This window comes from Salminus brasiliensis, chromosome 18 (genome assembly GCF_030463535.1).
Source record: "Salminus brasiliensis chromosome 18, fSalBra1.hap2, whole genome shotgun sequence".
NCBI classification, from domain to species: Eukaryota; Metazoa; Chordata; class Actinopteri; order Characiformes; family Bryconidae; genus Salminus; species Salminus brasiliensis.
In genome coordinates this window covers 32335993-32354505 of record NC_132895.1, presented here as the reverse complement: position 1 = coordinate 32354505, position 18513 = coordinate 32335993, and the positions used below count along the sequence as shown (strand labels likewise).

The 18513-nt window shown below is 43.5% G+C and overlaps 2 protein-coding genes across 2 annotated transcripts; both read left to right on the top strand.

Moving 5' to 3' along the window:
• Positions 1-5548: 5548 nt before the first annotated feature.
• Positions 5549-7666, top strand: LOC140538804 (testis-specific serine/threonine-protein kinase 6-like). The gene is made up of 6 exons (XM_072661315.1): positions 5549-6357; positions 6447-6558; positions 6765-6850; positions 7010-7314; positions 7408-7499; positions 7619-7666. Exons 1-6 carry the CDS (start codon positions 5549-5551, stop codon positions 7664-7666), a joined length of 1452 nt encoding a protein of 483 aa, XP_072517416.1.
• Positions 7667-12311: 4645 nt separating this feature from the next.
• On the top strand, positions 12312-14435 carry LOC140538803 (testis-specific serine/threonine-protein kinase 6-like). The gene is made up of 6 exons (XM_072661314.1): positions 12312-13120; positions 13210-13321; positions 13528-13613; positions 13773-14077; positions 14171-14262; positions 14379-14435. The coding sequence occupies exons 1-6, from the start codon at positions 12312-12314 to the stop codon at positions 14433-14435; spliced, it is 1461 nt and encodes a 486-aa protein (XP_072517415.1).
• Positions 14436-18513: the final 4078 nt, after the last annotated feature.

The following is an 18513-nucleotide window of genomic DNA, read 5'->3' as shown; positions in this document are numbered from 1 at the left end:
TTCCTTGCCACTGTCGCCATTGGCTTGCTCAAAAGAGGCTCGGACCCGGATTTCTGTAAAGCTGCTTTGGGACGATACCTGCGGGTGAGATTCTAGAGAGAGTGCAATGCAGTGACTCTGTTGTTCTGCTGGGAGAATTCAGCGCTAATATGGGCAATAACTGGAAAACCTGGAGAGGATGGATCAGGGGAACGGCCTGTCTGATCTGAACCCGAGCAGTGAGTTGTTATTGGACTTCTGTGCTGGTCATGGTTTGTCCGTTACAAACACCATGTTCAGACACAAGGTTGCTCACCTGTACTTGGTACCAGAGCAGCTTGGGCTTGGGTCATTTCATGTGTTTCGGACACTCGGGTAAAGAGAAGTGCCAAGCTGTGACCTGATCTCCATCCGGTGGTGAGTTGGATCGGGTGGTGGGGTAAACAGCCACACAGACCTGGTAGGCCTAAACAAGTAGTGAGGGTCTGCTAGGAAAGGCTGGCAGAGGACTTCATCCACAATACGTTCCACTCCCATCTCCAGAAGAGCTTCTCACATGTTCTGGAGGAGGTTGGAAACATGGAATGGGAGTAGACCTGGTTTAAGACCTCCATCGAGGAAGCGGCTGTGCATAGCGGTGTCCAGAAGCTTGCTGGTGCCCATTACAGTGGACGCCAAAGAACCTTTTGGTGTCCACCTGCGGTGAGGGAGGCCATCAGGTGGAAGAAAGAGACTTTCTGAGCTCGGTTGGGTCGGGGTACTCCCACTTCTGCTAATGGGTACCAGCAGGCAAAATAGGTAGCAGCTTTGGCAGTGGCAGAAGCGAAATCCAGAGTATGGGAGGAGTTCGGAGAGGCCGTGGAGAATGACTGTCAAGGATTTTCTGGAAAATGCTCCGACAACACAGATGAGGAGTGAGGGACACTGTGGAAACTGTGCTCAGTAAGGGCGGTGAACCTCTGAACTCAGCTGTGGACGTTGTTGAGCACTGGAAGGAAAATCTGGAGGATCTTCTAATCCCAAGGAACATGCCTCAGGGTGGTGGTGGTCCCCATTTTCAAGAAAGGGGGCCAGAGAGTGTGTGCAGACTTTAAAGGCTTCACACTTCTCAGCCTCCCTGGGAAAGTTCATGTCAGGGTACCGGAAAGGAGAATCCGTCCGACAGTTAAACCTCAGATGCAGGAGGATCAGTGTGGGTTCTGTTCTGGTCGTGAAAAGGTGGACCAGCTCTGCTGTTTGCAGACGTCGCCCTTGTGGCCTCTACGTGTCGGGAGTCTCCACCACACACTTGAAGGGTTTGCAGCTGAGTGTGAAGCGTTCAGTATGAGAATCAGCACCTCCAAGTCTGAGGCCATGGTAGTATCCCGGAAAAGGATGGCGTGCTCCCTCCAGGTAGAGAGCGTGGACCTAGCCCAGGTGGAGGACTCTCAGGGACTTGTTGGCGAGTGATGGGAGAAGGGATTGTGAGATCAGTGGTAGGTTAGGCGGCTGCAGTTGATCTATGTCCCCACCCTCACCTGTGGTCAGGAAGTTTGGGATTGCTCTTCATGGTAGAATGAGGAACTGTGTTATCTGGGAGGAGCTTTAGGAAGGGGGTATAGATTTTTAGTTATGTTCTGAATGTCAGTTTAGCCCTTAGAGACATTTCTGAAATGACACTGTTAAGAAATAAAGCTTTGCTGAGCAGCTTCACCAGCCTGAGACGTTTCATCATTTTACCATAGAAAATATTCAGCACTTCTTTAGGATTTCTGGAAAATTAAGGTTCTAAGAAGAAAACTTTCATGAGGAGAGTTTTATAGTGTTAAGTTTAGATTCACCACCTCGAACACTAGAACTTTTAAATGTGGGGATCACCTTCTACAAGACGATTAGCTGAGGTTTGAGCACTCCTGAGTCATGTACTCTACTCCTCAAAGTAGACAGACCAACAGGTAGTATTATTCAAATTATAGTATTTACCTCTTTTATCTGTATTACAGCCTCATTACTTTATTTATTATCCAGCTCTATGATGTTTATTAATGGTTACTGTGTACTATTAATAAACTAGCAAGTAGCTTAGCCTACTGGTTTACAGTGTTTATTAATCTAACCTGTAGTTGAGAGCATGATGCTAAGCTAACTCTTGTGAACATAATGCTACAATGCTACTTTCTCTGGGTATTCATATTTGAAGTTATTCACATATCATTTAATGATATGATCGAATCTTTATGGAGTGAGATTTAATCAATTATTATATTCACAATGTTAATCTTTACTGGGCCGGGTATCTGGAGCAGGTCAGATTTAATCTGATTTACTCAGGTTTCTGGATTAGGTCATATATTCAATTATTATTGCGCCTACAGAACCTACTATTAGTGATTAGGTATCTACAATGAATGAGTCAGTACCTACTACAAATGATTCAGTACCTACTATGAATATTTCAGAATGTTCACTCAATGTTTCAGTAGCTATTGTAAGTGATTCAGTAGGTTCACTAGCTCTTTCAGGTGCCATCATAAATGATTTGTAATAAACACTAAGTGATTCAGAATCTACTGTAAATCATTCACTTTACCTTCAGCAATAAATGGCTCCAAATCTACTATGAAGAATTCAGTATCTATAGTAAATGATTCAGTATTCACTAACAATTACTCAGCAGACTATAAATGATTCAGTATTTACAAGTAATGATTCACTATACACTATAAAGAATTCAATACCTACTTCTGATGATTCAGAATCTACTACAAATGTTTCAGTGGCTATTGTGAATGATTCAGTATCTACATTAAATATTTTAGTAGGTATTCTAAATGACTCAGTATATACACTAAATTAACTATGAATAATTCAGTGTCTACGATAAAGTACTCAATGTCCACTGTAAGTGATTCAGTATTTTTGTATACATGATTCAGAATCTGGTATAAATAATCAACAACAGATATTTCAGTAGCTATTGTGATTCAGTATATACACACATGAGTGTTCTGTATCTGTTGTAAATGACTCAGTATCTACACTAAATAATTAAGAATGTACTATAATCCATTCACTATCCAATTATGCTCATAAATCATTATCCAATAAATGATTAGGAATCTACTATAAAGAATTCAGAATGTACTGTAATGTTTCAGTAGCCATTATAAATAATTCAGTATCTATAATAAATATTCTAGCAGTTTTTATAAATGAATCAGTATCTATAACAAATATTTTAGCAGTTTTTATAAATAATTCAGTATCTATAATAAATATTTTAGCAGTTTTTATAAATAATTCAGTATCTATAATAAATATTTTAGCAGTTTTTTATAAATAATTCAGTATCTATAATAAATATTTTACCAGCTTTTATAAATAATTCAGTATCTATAAATGTTTTAGTAACTTTTATAAATGATTCAGTATCTATAATAAATATTTCAGTAGCCTTTATAAATGATTCAGTATCTATAATAAATATTTTAGTAGCTTTTATAAATGATTCTGTATCTATAATAAATATTTCAGTAGCTTTTATAAATGATTCTGTATCTTTAATACATATTTTAGCTTCTATAAATGATTCAGTGTCTATAATACATATTTTAGTAGCTTTTATAAATGATTCTGTATCTATAATAAATATTTTAGTAGCCTTTATTAATGATTCAGTATCTATAATAAATATTTTAGTAGCCTTTACAATTGATAAAATCTGACTCTATATGCAGTTATATGAGTAATAACGTCAAACATGAACACCAAACAAACCTTTGAGGGGTAGTGAAAGTCTGGCCTGTTGTGCCTTTCTCACTTTCCTTTGCTGCCCCCCTCAGACACATGCTGGTACTGCACACTGTGATGGCGTTCAGAGAGAAGGGCTATTACAGGGGTTCTGTCCGTCCGGCTGCATGTAAATGCTTTTGCAACTATTTCAGTATGAAGAGAGCTCGTCAACCTCAGAAGGTTCAGATCTGTATTTTTAAGCTTCAGTCTGCTCTTCTGATCTCTAACAGAAATATCTCTCACACGACAAAAAAGTACCATAAAAACTGGAGAACCTGAAAGGATTCAGCAGTGCTCAAATATCAGCCGTATCAGTTCCCCATGCGTTCCTGTGAGTGAACAGCTGTACTGCTGCTGGCTTAGCTCCTGTAGCTTACCTGTTAGCCTTAAAAAGCTAATTAAATGAATAAATACATTTTAAAAAGTATCAAAAGCGGATTAAAACAAATAATAAAAATTAAAAAAGGAAACAAAAATACTGCAAAAGGAAAAAGAAAGGAGGCATAGAGGATTTTCATGCAACTGGGTCATGCACTCAGAGCCAATGCCCACCTGGAACCCACTTAGCCCACAATTCCACCTACGTGAGCCCCACGTGAGTGTGTTGGCTGGGACGGATCTGATGCTGAACCTCAGTATGAATGAGGTTCACACTCAACAGGCCTGGCTGTATTCAATCAACTCAGTCCCATCATCACTGCAATGTGGTTCATGTGCTGATTGAGTTACTAAAAGGGGTGAATCCCCTTTCACAGCACTGTGTGTACATACAGTCCTATACAGTCAATGAAGGAACACTGGCCTGTGGCCTGACTCCACCCCTCCATTATGACATCACAGCAGTTGTGACATCACTGCAATTGTGACATCACAGCGGCCTCTATATATAAGGCGTGTTCTCCCTCACTGGCTCAGTTAGGATTCAGCAGGTCACGAGACAGTTGATTGCTACAGTCACATCGACGCTGATGTCATTTGGCTCGGTTCTAGAGCCACTTACATTAGAACCTGATAAACGGGTTCTAGAGCTGCTTCCCTCCCACACAGGATAAGGTAAGTACCAATTATTGATTACAGATCACAAACAAATCTGAATTAAAGAACAAAGTTCTCCACAACACTAGAACCAGCAAATTGGAACGTTCTAGATAATGTTAATATTTTAATAGATCAGTTTGTTAGATAGTTTAGATTTGATGGGCTTAATACTGATCACTCACTGTGACGCCTACGGCTGCTTCGCCATCAGCAGCCGGAGCCTGGGTGAGCACAATTGGCCATGCTCTCTTTCACTCTCCGGGCGGATAGATGGCGCTCTCCCCCTCATCACCTACATTGTGATGCTGGTCGGCACAGGCGTCTGTTAGCTGATGTATCAGAGCTGGGGATCCAGGGCTTTCCTCCGAGCACTTTGGCTGCCTAGTGATGCTGCATTGGCCACAGTTCAGAAAGAGGCGGTGGCTGACTTCACATGTATCAGAGGAGGCATGTGCTTGCCCGGGAGCACTGCAAGTGATGGGGGGAGTCCTGGTGAGCGGGTGGGTTAGTTGGCTTAGTTAAACTGGGGGGAAATTGGTCAGTCATAGCCTTGGTTTTTCAAACTGAAGCTGCAAAAGATCAAAAGCAGATGTTCTGATCATTTCAGCATCTGAAGTGCTGTTTACCGGTGAGGTTCTGGTGAGGTGTGCAGAATATAAAGCTTAAGAGAGTCAGAAACACTCTTAAACCCTCAAAATGAACCGTTCACCTACTGAACCCTCTAACGTTCTGCTCCACCTTCCATACACAGGGAAACAACATGAAAACCGACGGTCCTCTGAGAAGCTTGGGCTACGAGTTGGTGGGCAGCCTCGGTGAAGGGACTTTCGGCATGGTGAAACTGGCCACGTCAGAAAGACACTCCGAACAGGTGGCCATTAAAATAATGAAGCCCCGAAGAAAAAATTCTAAATTCTCTCGTGAATATCTGCCCCTGGAACTCGCCATCCTGAGAAGAGTGAGGCACCCTCACATAGTTCAGGTCCACGAAATCTTTCAGATGCCCAGCGGACATGCCTACGTCGTGATGGAGGCTGCCACGACGAATCTCTTTCGAAAGGTCCGGGAGCTCTCCTTCATCCCCATGGACCAGGCCAGGACGTGGTTCTCTCAGCTCGTCTGTGCCGTGGTCTACCTGCACCAGCAGAACATCGCTCATCGAGACCTGAAGTGTATGAATGTTCTGCTGACGGCTGACAACCAAGTGAAGCTCACCGACTTTGGCATTGGGCGATTTTACGAAGGCTTCCCCAAACTGTGTCGGACATACGTGTGCACTCCTCTTTATGCTGCACCGGAGGTGCTTCTGCGTGTACCACATGATCCCATGAGGTCTGATGTCTGGAGTCTGGGCGTGATCTTCTACCACATGGTCACCGGGAGACTACCCTTCAAAGCCGGCAACAGGAAAAGACTCCCACTCCGCCAGCTCAGACCCCTGGAGTATCCCAGTAATGTGGAGGAGCCCTGTCGCGCCTTCATCTCGTACATGCTGCGCTACAATGCTCTCGTCCGGCCTTCGGCGACTAAGGTGGCCCAGCACCCTTGGCTGCAGACCAGCCAGGAGCCGTAAGTAAACCTCTGTGCTGGAGCTCCAGCATCAAGTTGCAGGTTTATATGTTCCTACAGGAGATTTACCTCTGATTTTTCCATTTCAGGTTGCCGCACAGCTCCAGCAGTCTGGAGGTGCAGTCTGGGGTTCAATCCTCGAGCAGGTCTCTGTCTGTGAGAAGTTCTCCCTGTGTCTCTGAGCTACAGAAGAGGAACACCGTAAGTCATAGAACACACCTCACAACATTACAACAGTTCCTTCAGATTCCCACATAATCAAACAGTTACCATGGAAACAGAGTCATTCAGAGTGAGGTTTGGTGGGAAATATACCAAAGCAGATACCAAATCTGTGTTGGCCACCATTCCAGAAAGCGTCAGCTTTGTGTGTAAATTCTATAACGACCCTTTCCTCTCCACCACAGGATCCAGAAGAGGCCGGTCCGAGCAGAGCAGCGACACACTCCTCCAGCAGTGTAGAGACTTCCACAGCTCGTCCCTCTGCAGCAAGGTAAGGTTCAGGATTACAGTTCACCCTGAAGTTTGGTAGTACTGTTCAGTCCAATACAGAGGTGTCAAACATACGGCCCGCGGACCGGAATCGGCCCGATTAAGGCTTAAGTTCATCATCAATCCATTAACCTCATTCCTGCTTCTGTATCATCTCCAGACGTATAGGCAGGTTCCTTGTGGTAGCGGTTGAAGACCAGGACTCGCTTCAGCAGACACAGGAAGTGTTTCAGACTTCTTCCTGTTTGAGCTCAGGAGATGGGCTGGAGTTTGTCACATGTCGAGAGGTTCAGCCTGAGCCAGAACACGGCAGCAGTGGAGCTTGCCGAAGCGTGGAGGTCGTGGGGGAGGAGTGCGGCTGCTTCGGCTGTAGCTCGTTTTGCGCTGCAGCTAAAGCTTGCCTAGTGGCACCAATTGTAAAAGCCTCCCGCTCACTTCGAGAGAGGATGAGGAGGTTTTTCAGAGGTAAGTCTGTGGTGCGTCGCTCCTCCTCTCCTTCCCAGTAGGGTGTCCGTCATCCTGCTGCCTCTGCTGAAGCTCCTGCTTGCTCGTGTTCAGAGCAAAGGCGTGACAATGCGACTCCAGAAGTCCTGCTCCCGCAGCCAATAGTGAAGAAGAGACCCAAGAGACAGAGGCTCCTCCAGTTTAAGGTATGGGAGTGGAGTGTTGAGGGACTGGGACAGCCCCAGATCTTTAAACTGCAAAATCACTTCAGATGATTGAGAAATGGTTCAGTTGCTCAGACTTTCTCTTATTGTCCCACAAACAGATCCTGAAGAAGACGACCAAGAAGGGCTCATCCATCGAAGTCGTCTAATGCGGCTCCTGGTAACGACAACATCCCACTTTCTCTCTATCTGATCACTGATTCTACTGCTTTCCCGTTATCTATCAATCTATCCGGTGTCGACCAGAGGAGGATGGGTTCCTCTTTTGAGTCTTGGTTCCTCTCAAGGTTTCTTCCTCTTAGCATGAGGGAGTTTTTCCTTGCCACTGTCGCCACTGGCTTGCTCAAAAGAGGCTCAGACCCGGATTTCTGTAAAGCTGCTTTGGGACGATTCCTGCGGGTGAGATTCTAGAGAGAGTGCAATGCAGTGACTCTGTTGTTCTGCTGGGAGAATTCAGTGCTAATATGGGCAATAACTGGAAAACCTGGAGAGGAGGGATCAGGGGAACGGCCTGTCTGATCTGAACCCGAGCAGTGAGTTGTTATTGGACTTCTGTGCTGGTCATGGTTTGTCCGTAACAAACACCATGTTCAGACACAAGGTTGCTCACCTGTACTTGGTACCAGAGCAGTTTGGGCTTGGGTCATTTCATGTGTTTCGGACACTCGGGTAAAGAGAAGTGCCAAGCTGTGACCTGATCTCCATCCGGTGGTGAGTTGGATCGGGTGGTGGGGTAAACAGCCAGACAGACCTGGTAGGCCTAAACAAGTAGTGAGGGTCTGCTAGGAAAGACTGGCAGAGGACTTCATCCACAATATGTTCCACTCCCATCTCCAGAAGAGCTTCTCACATGTTCCGGAGGAGGTTGGAAACATGGAATGGGAGTAGACCTGGTTTAAGACCTCCATCGAGGAAGCGGCTGTGCATAGCTGTGTCCAGAAGCTTGCTGGTGCCCATTACAGTGGACGCCAAAGAACCTTTTGGTGTCCACCTGCGGTGAGGGAGGCCATAAGGTGGAAGAAAGAGACTTTCTGAGCTCGGTTGGGTCGGGGTACTCCCACTTCTGCTAATGGGTACCAGCAGGCAAAATAGGTAGCAGCTTTGGCAGTGGCAGAAGCGAAATCCAGAGTATGAGAGGAGTTCGGAGAGGCCGTGGAGAATGACTGTCAAGGATTTTCTGGAAAATGCTCCGACAACACAGATGAGGAGTGAGGGACACTGTGGAAACTGTGCTCAGTAAGGGTGGAGAACCTCTGAACTCAGCTGTGGACGTTGTTGAGCACTGGAAGGAAAGTCTGAAGGATGCCTCAGGGTGGTGGTGGTCCCCATTTTCAAGAAAGGGGGCCAGAGAGTGTGTGCAGACTTTAAAGGCTTCACACTTCTCAGCCTCCCTGGGAAAGTTCATGTCAGGGTACCGGAAAGGAGAATCTGTCCGACAGTTAAACCTCAGATGCAGGAGGATCAGTGTGGGTTCTGTTCTGGTCGTGAAAAGGTGGACCAGCTCTGCTGTTTGCAGACATTGCCCTTGTGGCCTCTACGTGTCGGGGGTCTCCACCACACACTCGAAGGGTTTGCAGCTGAGTGTGAAGCGGTCAGTATGAGAATCAGCACCTCCAAGTCTGAGGCCATGGTAGTATCCTGCAAAAGGATGGCGTGCTCCCTCCAGGTAGAGAGCGTGGACCTAGCCCAGGTGGAGGACTCTCAGGGACTTGTTGGCGAGTGATGGGAGAAGGGATTGTGAGATCAGTGGTAGGTTAGGCGGCTGCAGTTGATCTACGTCCCCACCCTCACCTGTGGTCAGGAAGTTTGGGATTGCTCTTCATGGTAGAATGAGGAACTGTGTTATCTGGGAGGAGCTTTAGGAAGGGGGTATAGATTTTTAGTTATGTTCTGAATGTCAGTTTAGCCCTTAGAGACATTTCTGAAATGACACTGTTAAGAAATAAAGCTTTGCTGAGCAGCTTCACCAGCCTGAGACGTTTCATCATTTTACCACAGAAAATATTCAGCATTTCTTTAGGATTTCTGGAAAATTAAGGTTCTAAGAAGAAAACTTTCATGAGGAGAGTTTTATAGTGTTAAGTTTAGATTCACCACCTCGAACACTAGAACTTTTAAATGTGGGGATCGACTTCTACAAGACGATTAGCTGAGGTTTGAGCACTCCTGAGTCATGTACTCTACTCCTCAAAGTAGACAGACCAACAGGTAGTATTATTCAAATTATAGTATTTACCTCTTTTATCTGTATTACAGCCTCATTACTTTATTTATTATCCAGCTCTATGATAAATCATTATCCAATAAATGATTAGGAATCTACTATAAAGAATTCAGAATGTACTGTAATGTTTCAGTAGCCATTATAAATAATTCAGTATCTATAATAAATATTCTAGCAGTTTTTATAAATGAATCAGTATCTATAACAAATATTTTAGCAGTTTTTATAAATAATTCAGTATCTATAATAAATATTTTAGCAGTTTTTATAAATAATTCAGTATCTATAATAAATATTTTAGCAGTTTTTTATAAATAATTCAGTATCTATAATAAATATTTTACCAGCTTTTATAAATAATTCAGTATCTATAAATGTTTTAGTAACTTTTATAAATGATTCAGTATCTATAATAAATATTTCAGTAGCCTTTATAAATGATTCAGTATCTATAATAAATATTTTAGTAGCTTTTATAAATGATTCTGTATCTATAATAAATATTTCAGTAGCTTTTATAAATGATTCTGTATCTTTAATACATATTTTAGCTTCTATAAATGATTCAGTGTCTATAATACATATTTTAGTAGCTTTTATAAATGATTCTGTATCTATAATAAATATTTTAGTAGCCTTTATTAATGATTCAGTATCTATAATAAATATTTTAGTAGCCTTTACAATTGATAAAATCTGACTCTATATGCAGTTATATGAGTAATAACGTCAAACATGAACACCAAACAAACCTTTGAGGGGTAGTGAAAGTCTGGCCTGTTGTGCCTTTCTCACTTTCCTTTGCTGCCCCCCTCAGACACATGCTGGTACTGCACACTGTGATGGCGTTCAGAGAGAAGGGCTATTACAGGGGTTCTGTCCGTCCGGCTGCATGTAAATGCTTTTGCAACTATTTCAGTATGAAGAGAGCTCGTCAACCTCAGAAGGTTCAGATCTGTATTTTTAAGCTTCAGTCTGCTCTTCTGATCTCTAACAGAAATATCTCTCACACGACAAAAAAGTACCATAAAAACTGGAGAACCTGAAAGGATTCAGCAGTGCTCAAATATCAGCCGTATCAGTTCCCCATGCGTTCCTGTGAGTGAACAGCTGTACTGCTGCTGGCTTAGCTCCTGTAGCTTACCTGTTAGCCTTAAAAAGCTAATTAAATGAATAAATACATTTTAAAAAGTATCAAAAGCGGATTAAAACAAATAATAAAAATTAAAAAAGGAAACAAAAATACTGCAAAAGGAAAAAGAAAGGAGGCATAGAGGATTTTCATGCAACTGGGTCATGCACTCAGAGCCAATGCCCACCTGGAACCCACTTAGCCCACAATTCCACCTACGTGAGCCCCACGTGAGTGTGTTGGCTGGGACGGATCTGATGCTGAACCTCAGTATGAATGAGGTTCACACTCAACAGGCCTGGCTGTATTCAATCAACTCAATCAAGTCCTATCATCACTGCAATGTGGTTCATGTGCTGATTGAGTTACTAAAAGGGGTGAATCCCCTTTCACAGCACTGTGTGTACATACAGTCCTATACAGTCAATGAAGGAACACTGGCCTGTGGCCTGACTCCACCCCTCCATTATGACATCACAGCAGTTGTGACATCACTGCAATTGTGACATCACAGCGGCCTCTATATATAAGGCGTGTTCTCCCTCACTGGTTCAGTTAGGATTCAGCAGGTCACGAGACAGTTGATTGCTACAGTCACATCGACGCTGATGTCATTTGGCTCGGTTCTAGGGCCACTTACATTAGAACCTGATAAACGGGTTCTAGAGCTGCTTCCCTCCCACACAGGATAAGGTGAGTACCAATTATTGATTACAAATCACAAACAAATCTGAATTAAAGCACAAAGTTCTCCACAACACTAGAACCAGTGAATTGGAACGTTCTAGATAATGTTAATATTTTAATAGATTAGTTTGTTAGATAGTTTAGATTTGATGGGCTTAATACTGATCACTCACTGTGACGCCTATGGCTGCTTCGCCATCAGCAGCCGGAGCCTGGGTGAGCACAATTGGCCATGCTCTCTTTCACTCTCCGGGTGGGTAGATGGCGCTCTCCCCCTCATCACCTACATTGTGATTCTGGTCAGCACAGGCGTCTGTTAGCTGATGTATCAGAGCTGGGGATCCAGGGCTTTCCTCCGAGCACTTTGGCTGCCTAGTGATGCTGCATTGGCCACAGTTCAGAAAGAGGCGGTGGCTGACTTCACATGTATCAGAGGAGGCATGTGCTTGCCCGGGAGCACTGCAAGTGATGGGGGGAGTCCTGGTGAGCGGGTGGGTTAGTTGGCTTAGTTAAACTGGAGGGAAATTTGTCAGTCATAGCCTTGGTTTTTCCAACTGAAGCTGCAAAAGATCAAAAGCAGATGTTCTGATCATTTCAGCATCTGAAGTGCTGTTTACCGGTGAGGTTCTGGTGAGGTGTGCAGAATATAAAGCATAAGAGAGTCAGAAACACTCTTAAACCCTCAAAATGAACCGTTCACCTACTGAACCCTCTTACGTTCTGCTCCACCTTCCATACACAGGGAAACAACATGAAAACCGACGGTCCTCTGAGAAGCTTGGGCTACGAGTTGGTGGGCAGCCTCGGTGAAGGGACTTTCGGCATGGTGAAACTGGCCACGTCAGAAAGACACTCCGAACAGGTGGCCATTAAAATAATGAAGCCCCGAAGAAAAAATTCCAAATTCTCTCGTGAATATCTGCCCCTGGAACTCGCCATCCTGAGAAGAGTGAGGCACCCTCACATAGTTCAGGTCCACGAAATCTTTCAGATGCCCAGCGGACATGCCTACGTCGTGATGGAGGCTGCCACGACGAATCTCTTTCGAAAGGTCCGGGAGCTCTCCTTCATCCCCATGGACCAGGCCAGGACGTGGTTCTCTCAGCTCGTCTGTGCCGTGGTCTACCTGCACCAGCAGAACATCGCTCATCGAGACCTGAAGTGTATGAATGTTCTGCTGACGGCTGACAACCAAGTGAAGCTCACCGACTTTGGCATTGGGCGATTTTACGAAGGCTTCCCCAAACTGTGTCGGACATACGTGTGCACTCCTCTTTATGCTGCACCGGAGGTGCTTCTGCGTGTACCACATGATCCCATGAGGTCTGATGTCTGGAGTCTGGGCGTGATCTTCTACCACATGGTCACCGGGAGACTACCCTTCAAAGCCGGCAACAGGAAAAGACTCCCACTCCGCCAGCTCAGACCCCTGGAGTATCCCAGTAATGTGGAGGAGCCCTGTCGCGCCTTCATCTCGTACATGCTGCGCTACAATGCTCTCGTCCGGCCTTCGGCGACTAAGGTGGCCCAGCACCCTTGGCTGCAGACCAGCCAGGAGCCGTAAGTAAACCTCTGTGCTGGAGCTCCAGCATCAAGTTGCAGATTTATATGTTCCTACAGGAGATTTACCTCTGATTTTTCCATTTCAGGTTGCCGCACAGCTCCAGCAGTCTGGAGGTGCAGTCTGGGGTTCAATCCTCGAGCAGGTCTCTGTCTGTGAGAAGCTCTCCCTGTGTCCCCGAGCTACAGAAGAGGAACACCGTAAGTCATAGAACACACCTCACAACATTACAACAATTCCTTCAGATTCCCACATAATCAATCAGTTACCATGGAAACAGAGTCATTCAGAGTGAGGTTTGGTGGGAAATATACCAAAGCAGATACAAAATCTGTGTTGGCCACCATTCCAGAAAGCGTCAGCTTTGTGTGTAAATTCTATAACGACCCTTTCCTCTCCACCACAGGATCCAGAAGAGGCCGGTCCGAGCAGAGCAGCGACTCACTCCTCCAGCAGTGTAGAGACTTCCACAGCTCGTCCCTCTTCAGCAAGGTAAGGTTCAGGATTACAGTTCACCCTGAAGTTTGGTAGTACTGTTCAGTCCAATACAGAGGTGTCAAACATACGGCCCGCGGACCGGAATCGGCCCGATTAAGGCTTAAGTTCATCATCAATCCATTAACCTCATTCCTGCTTCTGTATCATCTCCAGACGTATAGGCAGATTCCTTGTGGTAGCGGTTGAAGACCAGGACTCACTTCAGCAGACACAGGAAGTGTTTCAGACTTCTTCCTGTTTGAGCTCAGGAGATGGGCTGGAGTTTGTCACATGTCGAGAGGTTCAGCCTGAGCCAGAACACGGCAGCAGTGGAGCTTGCCGAAGCGTGGAGGTCGTGGGGGAGGAGTGCGGCTGCTTCGGCTGTAGCTCGTTTTGCGCTGCAGCTAAAGCTTGCCTAGTGGCACCAATTGTAAAAGCCTCCCGCTCACTTCGAGAGAGGATGAGGAGGTTTTTCAGAGGTAAGTCTGTGGTGCGTCGCTCCTCCTCTCCTTCCCAGTAGGGTGCCCGTCATCCTGCTGCCTCGGCTGAAGCTCCTGCTTGCTCGTGTTCAGAGCAAAGGCGTGACAGTGCGACTCCAGAAGTCCTGCTACCGCAGCCAACAGTGAAGAAGGGACCCAAGAGACAGAGGCTCCTCCAGTTTAAGGTATGTGTGAGTGTTGAGGGACTGGGACAGCCCCAGATCTTTAAACTGCAAAATCACTTCAGATGATTGAGAAATGGTTCAGTTGCTCAGACTTTCTCTTATTGTCCCACAAACAGATCCTGAAGAAGACGAAGAAGATGACCAAGAAGGGCTCATCCATCAAAGTCGTCTAATACGGCTCCTGGTAACGACAACATCCCACTTTCTCTCTATCTGATCATTGACTCTACTGCTTTCCCGTTATCTATCAGTCTATCCGGTGTTGACCAGAGGAGGATGGGTTCCTCTTTTGAGTCTTGGTTCCTCTCAAGGTTTCTTCCTCTTAGCATGAGGGAGTTTTTCCTTGCCACTGTCGCCATTGGCTTGCTCAAAAGAGGCTCGGACCCGGATTTCTGTAAAGCTGCTTTGGGACGATACCTGCGGGTGAGATTCTAGAGAGAGTGCAATGCAGTGACTCTGTTGTTCTGCTGGGAGAATTCAGCGCTAATATGGGCAATAACTGGAAAACCTGGAGAGGAGGGATCAGGGGAACGGCCTGTCTGATCTGAACCCGAGCAGTGAGTTGTTATTGGACTTCTGTGCTGGTCATGGTTTGTCCGTTACAAACACCATGTTCAGACACAAGGTTGCTCACCTGTACTTGGTACCAGAGCAGCTTGGGCTTGGGTCATTTCATGTGTTTCGGACACTCGGGTAAAGAGAAGTGCCAAGCTGTGACCTGATCTCCATCCGGTGGTGAGTTGGATCGGGTGGTGGGGTAAACAGCCACACAGACCTGGTAGGCCTAAACAAGTAGTGAGGGTCTGCTAGGAAAGGCTGGCAGAGGACTTCATCCACAATACGTTCCACTCCCATCTCCAGAAGAGCTTCTCACATGTTCTGCAGGAGGTTGGAAACATGGAATGGGAGTAGACCTGGTTTAAGACCTCCATCGAGGAAGCGGCTGTGCATAGCTGTGTCCAGAAGCTTGCTGGTGCCCATTACAGTGGACGCCAAAGAACCTTTTGGTGTCCACCTGCGGTGAGGGAGGCCATCAGGTGGAAGAAAGAGACTTTCTGAGCTCGGTTGGGTCGGGGTACTCCCACTTCTGCTAATGGGTACCAGCAGGCAAAATAGGTAGCAGCTTTGGCAGTGGCAGAAGCAAAATCCAGAGTATGAGAGGAGTTCGGAGAGGCCGTGGAGAATGACTGTCAAGGATTTTCTGGAAAATGCTCCGACAACACAGATGAGGAGTGAGGGACACTGTGGAAACTGTGCTCAGTAAGGGTGGTGAACCTCTGAACTCAGCTGTGGACGTTGTTGAGCACTGGAAGGAAAGTCTGGAGGATCTTCTAATCCCAAGGAACATGCCTCAGGGTGGTGGTGGTCCCCATTTTCAAGAAAGGGGGCCAGAAAGTGTGTGCAGACTTTAAAGGCTTCACACTTCTCAGCCTCCCTGGGAAAGTTCATGTCAGGGTACCGGAAAGAAGAATCCGTCCGACAGTTAAACCTCAGATGCAGGAGGATCAGTGTGGGTTCTGTTCTGGTCGTGAAAAGGTGGACCAGCTCTGCTGTTTGCAGACGTCGCCCTTGTGGTCTCTACGTGTCGGGGGTCTCCACCGTGTGAAGCGGTCAGTATGAGAATCAGCACCTCCAAGTCTGAGGCCATGGTAGTATCCCGGAAAAGGATGGCGTGCTCCCTCCAGGTAGAGAGCGTGGACCTAGCCCAGGTGGAGGACTCTCAGGGACTTGTTGGCGAGTGATGGGAGAAGGGATTGTGAGATCAGTGGTAGGTTAGGCGGCTGCAGTTGATCTACGTCCCCACCCTCACCTGTGGTCAGGAAGTTTGGGATTGCTCTTCATGGTAGAATGAGGAACTATGTTATCTGGGAGGAGCTTTAGGAAGGGGGTATAGATTTTTAGTTATGTTCTGAATGTCAGTTTAGCCCTTAGAGACATTTCTGAAATGACACTGTTAAGAAATAAAGCTTTGCTGAGCAGCTTCACCAGCCTGAGACGTTTCATCATTTTACCACAGAAAATATTCAGCATTTCTTTGGGATTTCTGGAAAATTAAGGTTCTAAGAAGAAAACTTTCATGAGGAGAGTTTTATAGTGTTAAGTTTAGATTCACCACCTCGAACACTAGAACTTTTAAATGTGGGGATCGACTTCTAAAAGACGATTAGCTGAGGTTTGAGCACTCCTGAGTCATGTACTCTACTCCTCAAAGTAGACAGACCAACAGGTAGTATTATTCAAATTATAGTATTTACCTCTTTTATCTGTATTAGAGCCTCATTACTTTATTTATTATCCAGCTCTATGATGCTTATTAATGGTTACTGTGTACTATTAATAAACTAGCAAGTAGCTTAGCCTACTGGTTTACAGTGTTTATTAGTCTAACCTGTAGTTGAGAGCATGATGCTAAGCTAACTCTTGTGAACATAATGCTACAATGCTACTTTCTCTGGGTATTCATATTTGAAGTTATTCACATATCATTTAATGATGTGATCGAATCTTTATGGAGTGAGATTTAATCAATTATTATATTCACACCGTTAATCTTTACTGGGCCGGGTATCTGGAGCAGGTCAGATTTAATCTGATTTACTCAGGTTTCTGGATTAGGTCATATATTCAATTATTATTGAGCCTACAGAACCTACTATTAGTGATTAGGTATCTACAATGAATGAGTCAGTACCTACTACAAATGATTCAGTACCTACTATGAATATTTCAGAATGTTCACTCAATGTTTCAGTAGCTATTGTAAGTGATTCAGTAGGTTCACTAGCTCTTTCAGGTGCCATCATAAATGATTTGTAATAAACACTAAGTGATTCAGAATCTACTGTAAATCATTCACTTTACCTTCAGCAATAAATGGCTCCAAATCTACTATGAAGAATTCAGTATCTATAGTAAATGATTCAGTATCCACTAACAATTACTCAGCAGACTATAAATGATTCAGTATTTACAAGTAATGATTCACTATACACTATAAAGAATTCAATACCTACTTCTGATGATTCAGAATCTACTACAATTGTTTCAGTGGCTATTGTGAATGATTCAGTATCTACATGAAATATTTTAGTAGGTATTCTAAATGACTCAGTATATACACTAAATTAACTATGAATAATTCAGTGTCTACGATAAAGTACTCAATATCCACTGTAAGTGATTCAGTATTTTTGTATACATGATTCAGAATCTAGTATAAATAATCAACAACAGATATTTCAGTAGCTATTGTGATTCAGTATATACACACATGAGTGTTCTGTATCTGTTGTAAATGACTCAGTATCTACACTAAATAATTAAGAATTTACTATAAATCATTCACTATGCAACTGTTTATAAATCATTATCCAATAAATTAGTTGGAATCTACTATGACTGATTCAGTATCTGTTATACATGATTAGGAATCTACTATAAAGAATTCAAAATGTTTCAGTAGCCATTATAAGTAATTCAGTATCTATAATAAATATTTTAGCAGTTTTTATAAACGATTCAGTATCTATAATAAATATTTTAGTAGCTTTTATTAATGATTCAGTAGCTTTAATAAATATTTTTGTAGGTTTTATTGATTCAGTATCTATAATAAATATTTTAGTAGTTTTTATAAATGACTCAGTATCTATAATAAATATTTCAGTAGCTTTAATTAATGATTCAGTAGCTATAATAAATATTTTAGTAGCTTTTATTAATAATTCAGTATCTATAAATATTTTAGTAGCTTTTATTAATGATTCAATATCTACAATAAATATTTTAGTAGCTTTTATTAATGAATTAGTATCTATAATAAATATTTTAGTAGTTTTTATTAATGATTCAGTATCTATAATAAATATTTTAGTAGTTTTTATTAATGATTCAGTATCTATAATAAACATTTTAGGAGCTTTTATTATTTATTCAGTATCTATAAACATTTTAGTAGCTTTTATTAATGATTCAGTATCTATAATAATACTTTTAGTAGCTTTTATAAATTATTATCTATTATAAATATTTTAGTAGTCTTTATACATGATTCAGCATGTATAACATATTTCAGTGGCCATTATAAATGATTCAGTATGTACACTGATTGAGAATCTACTATAAATAATTCACTATCCACAATAAATGACTCAATGTTTACTATGAATAATTTAGTATCTACAACAAATAATTCAGAACCACTATCAATGAGTCAGTACCTACTACTACATGATTCGTTACCTGCTATTG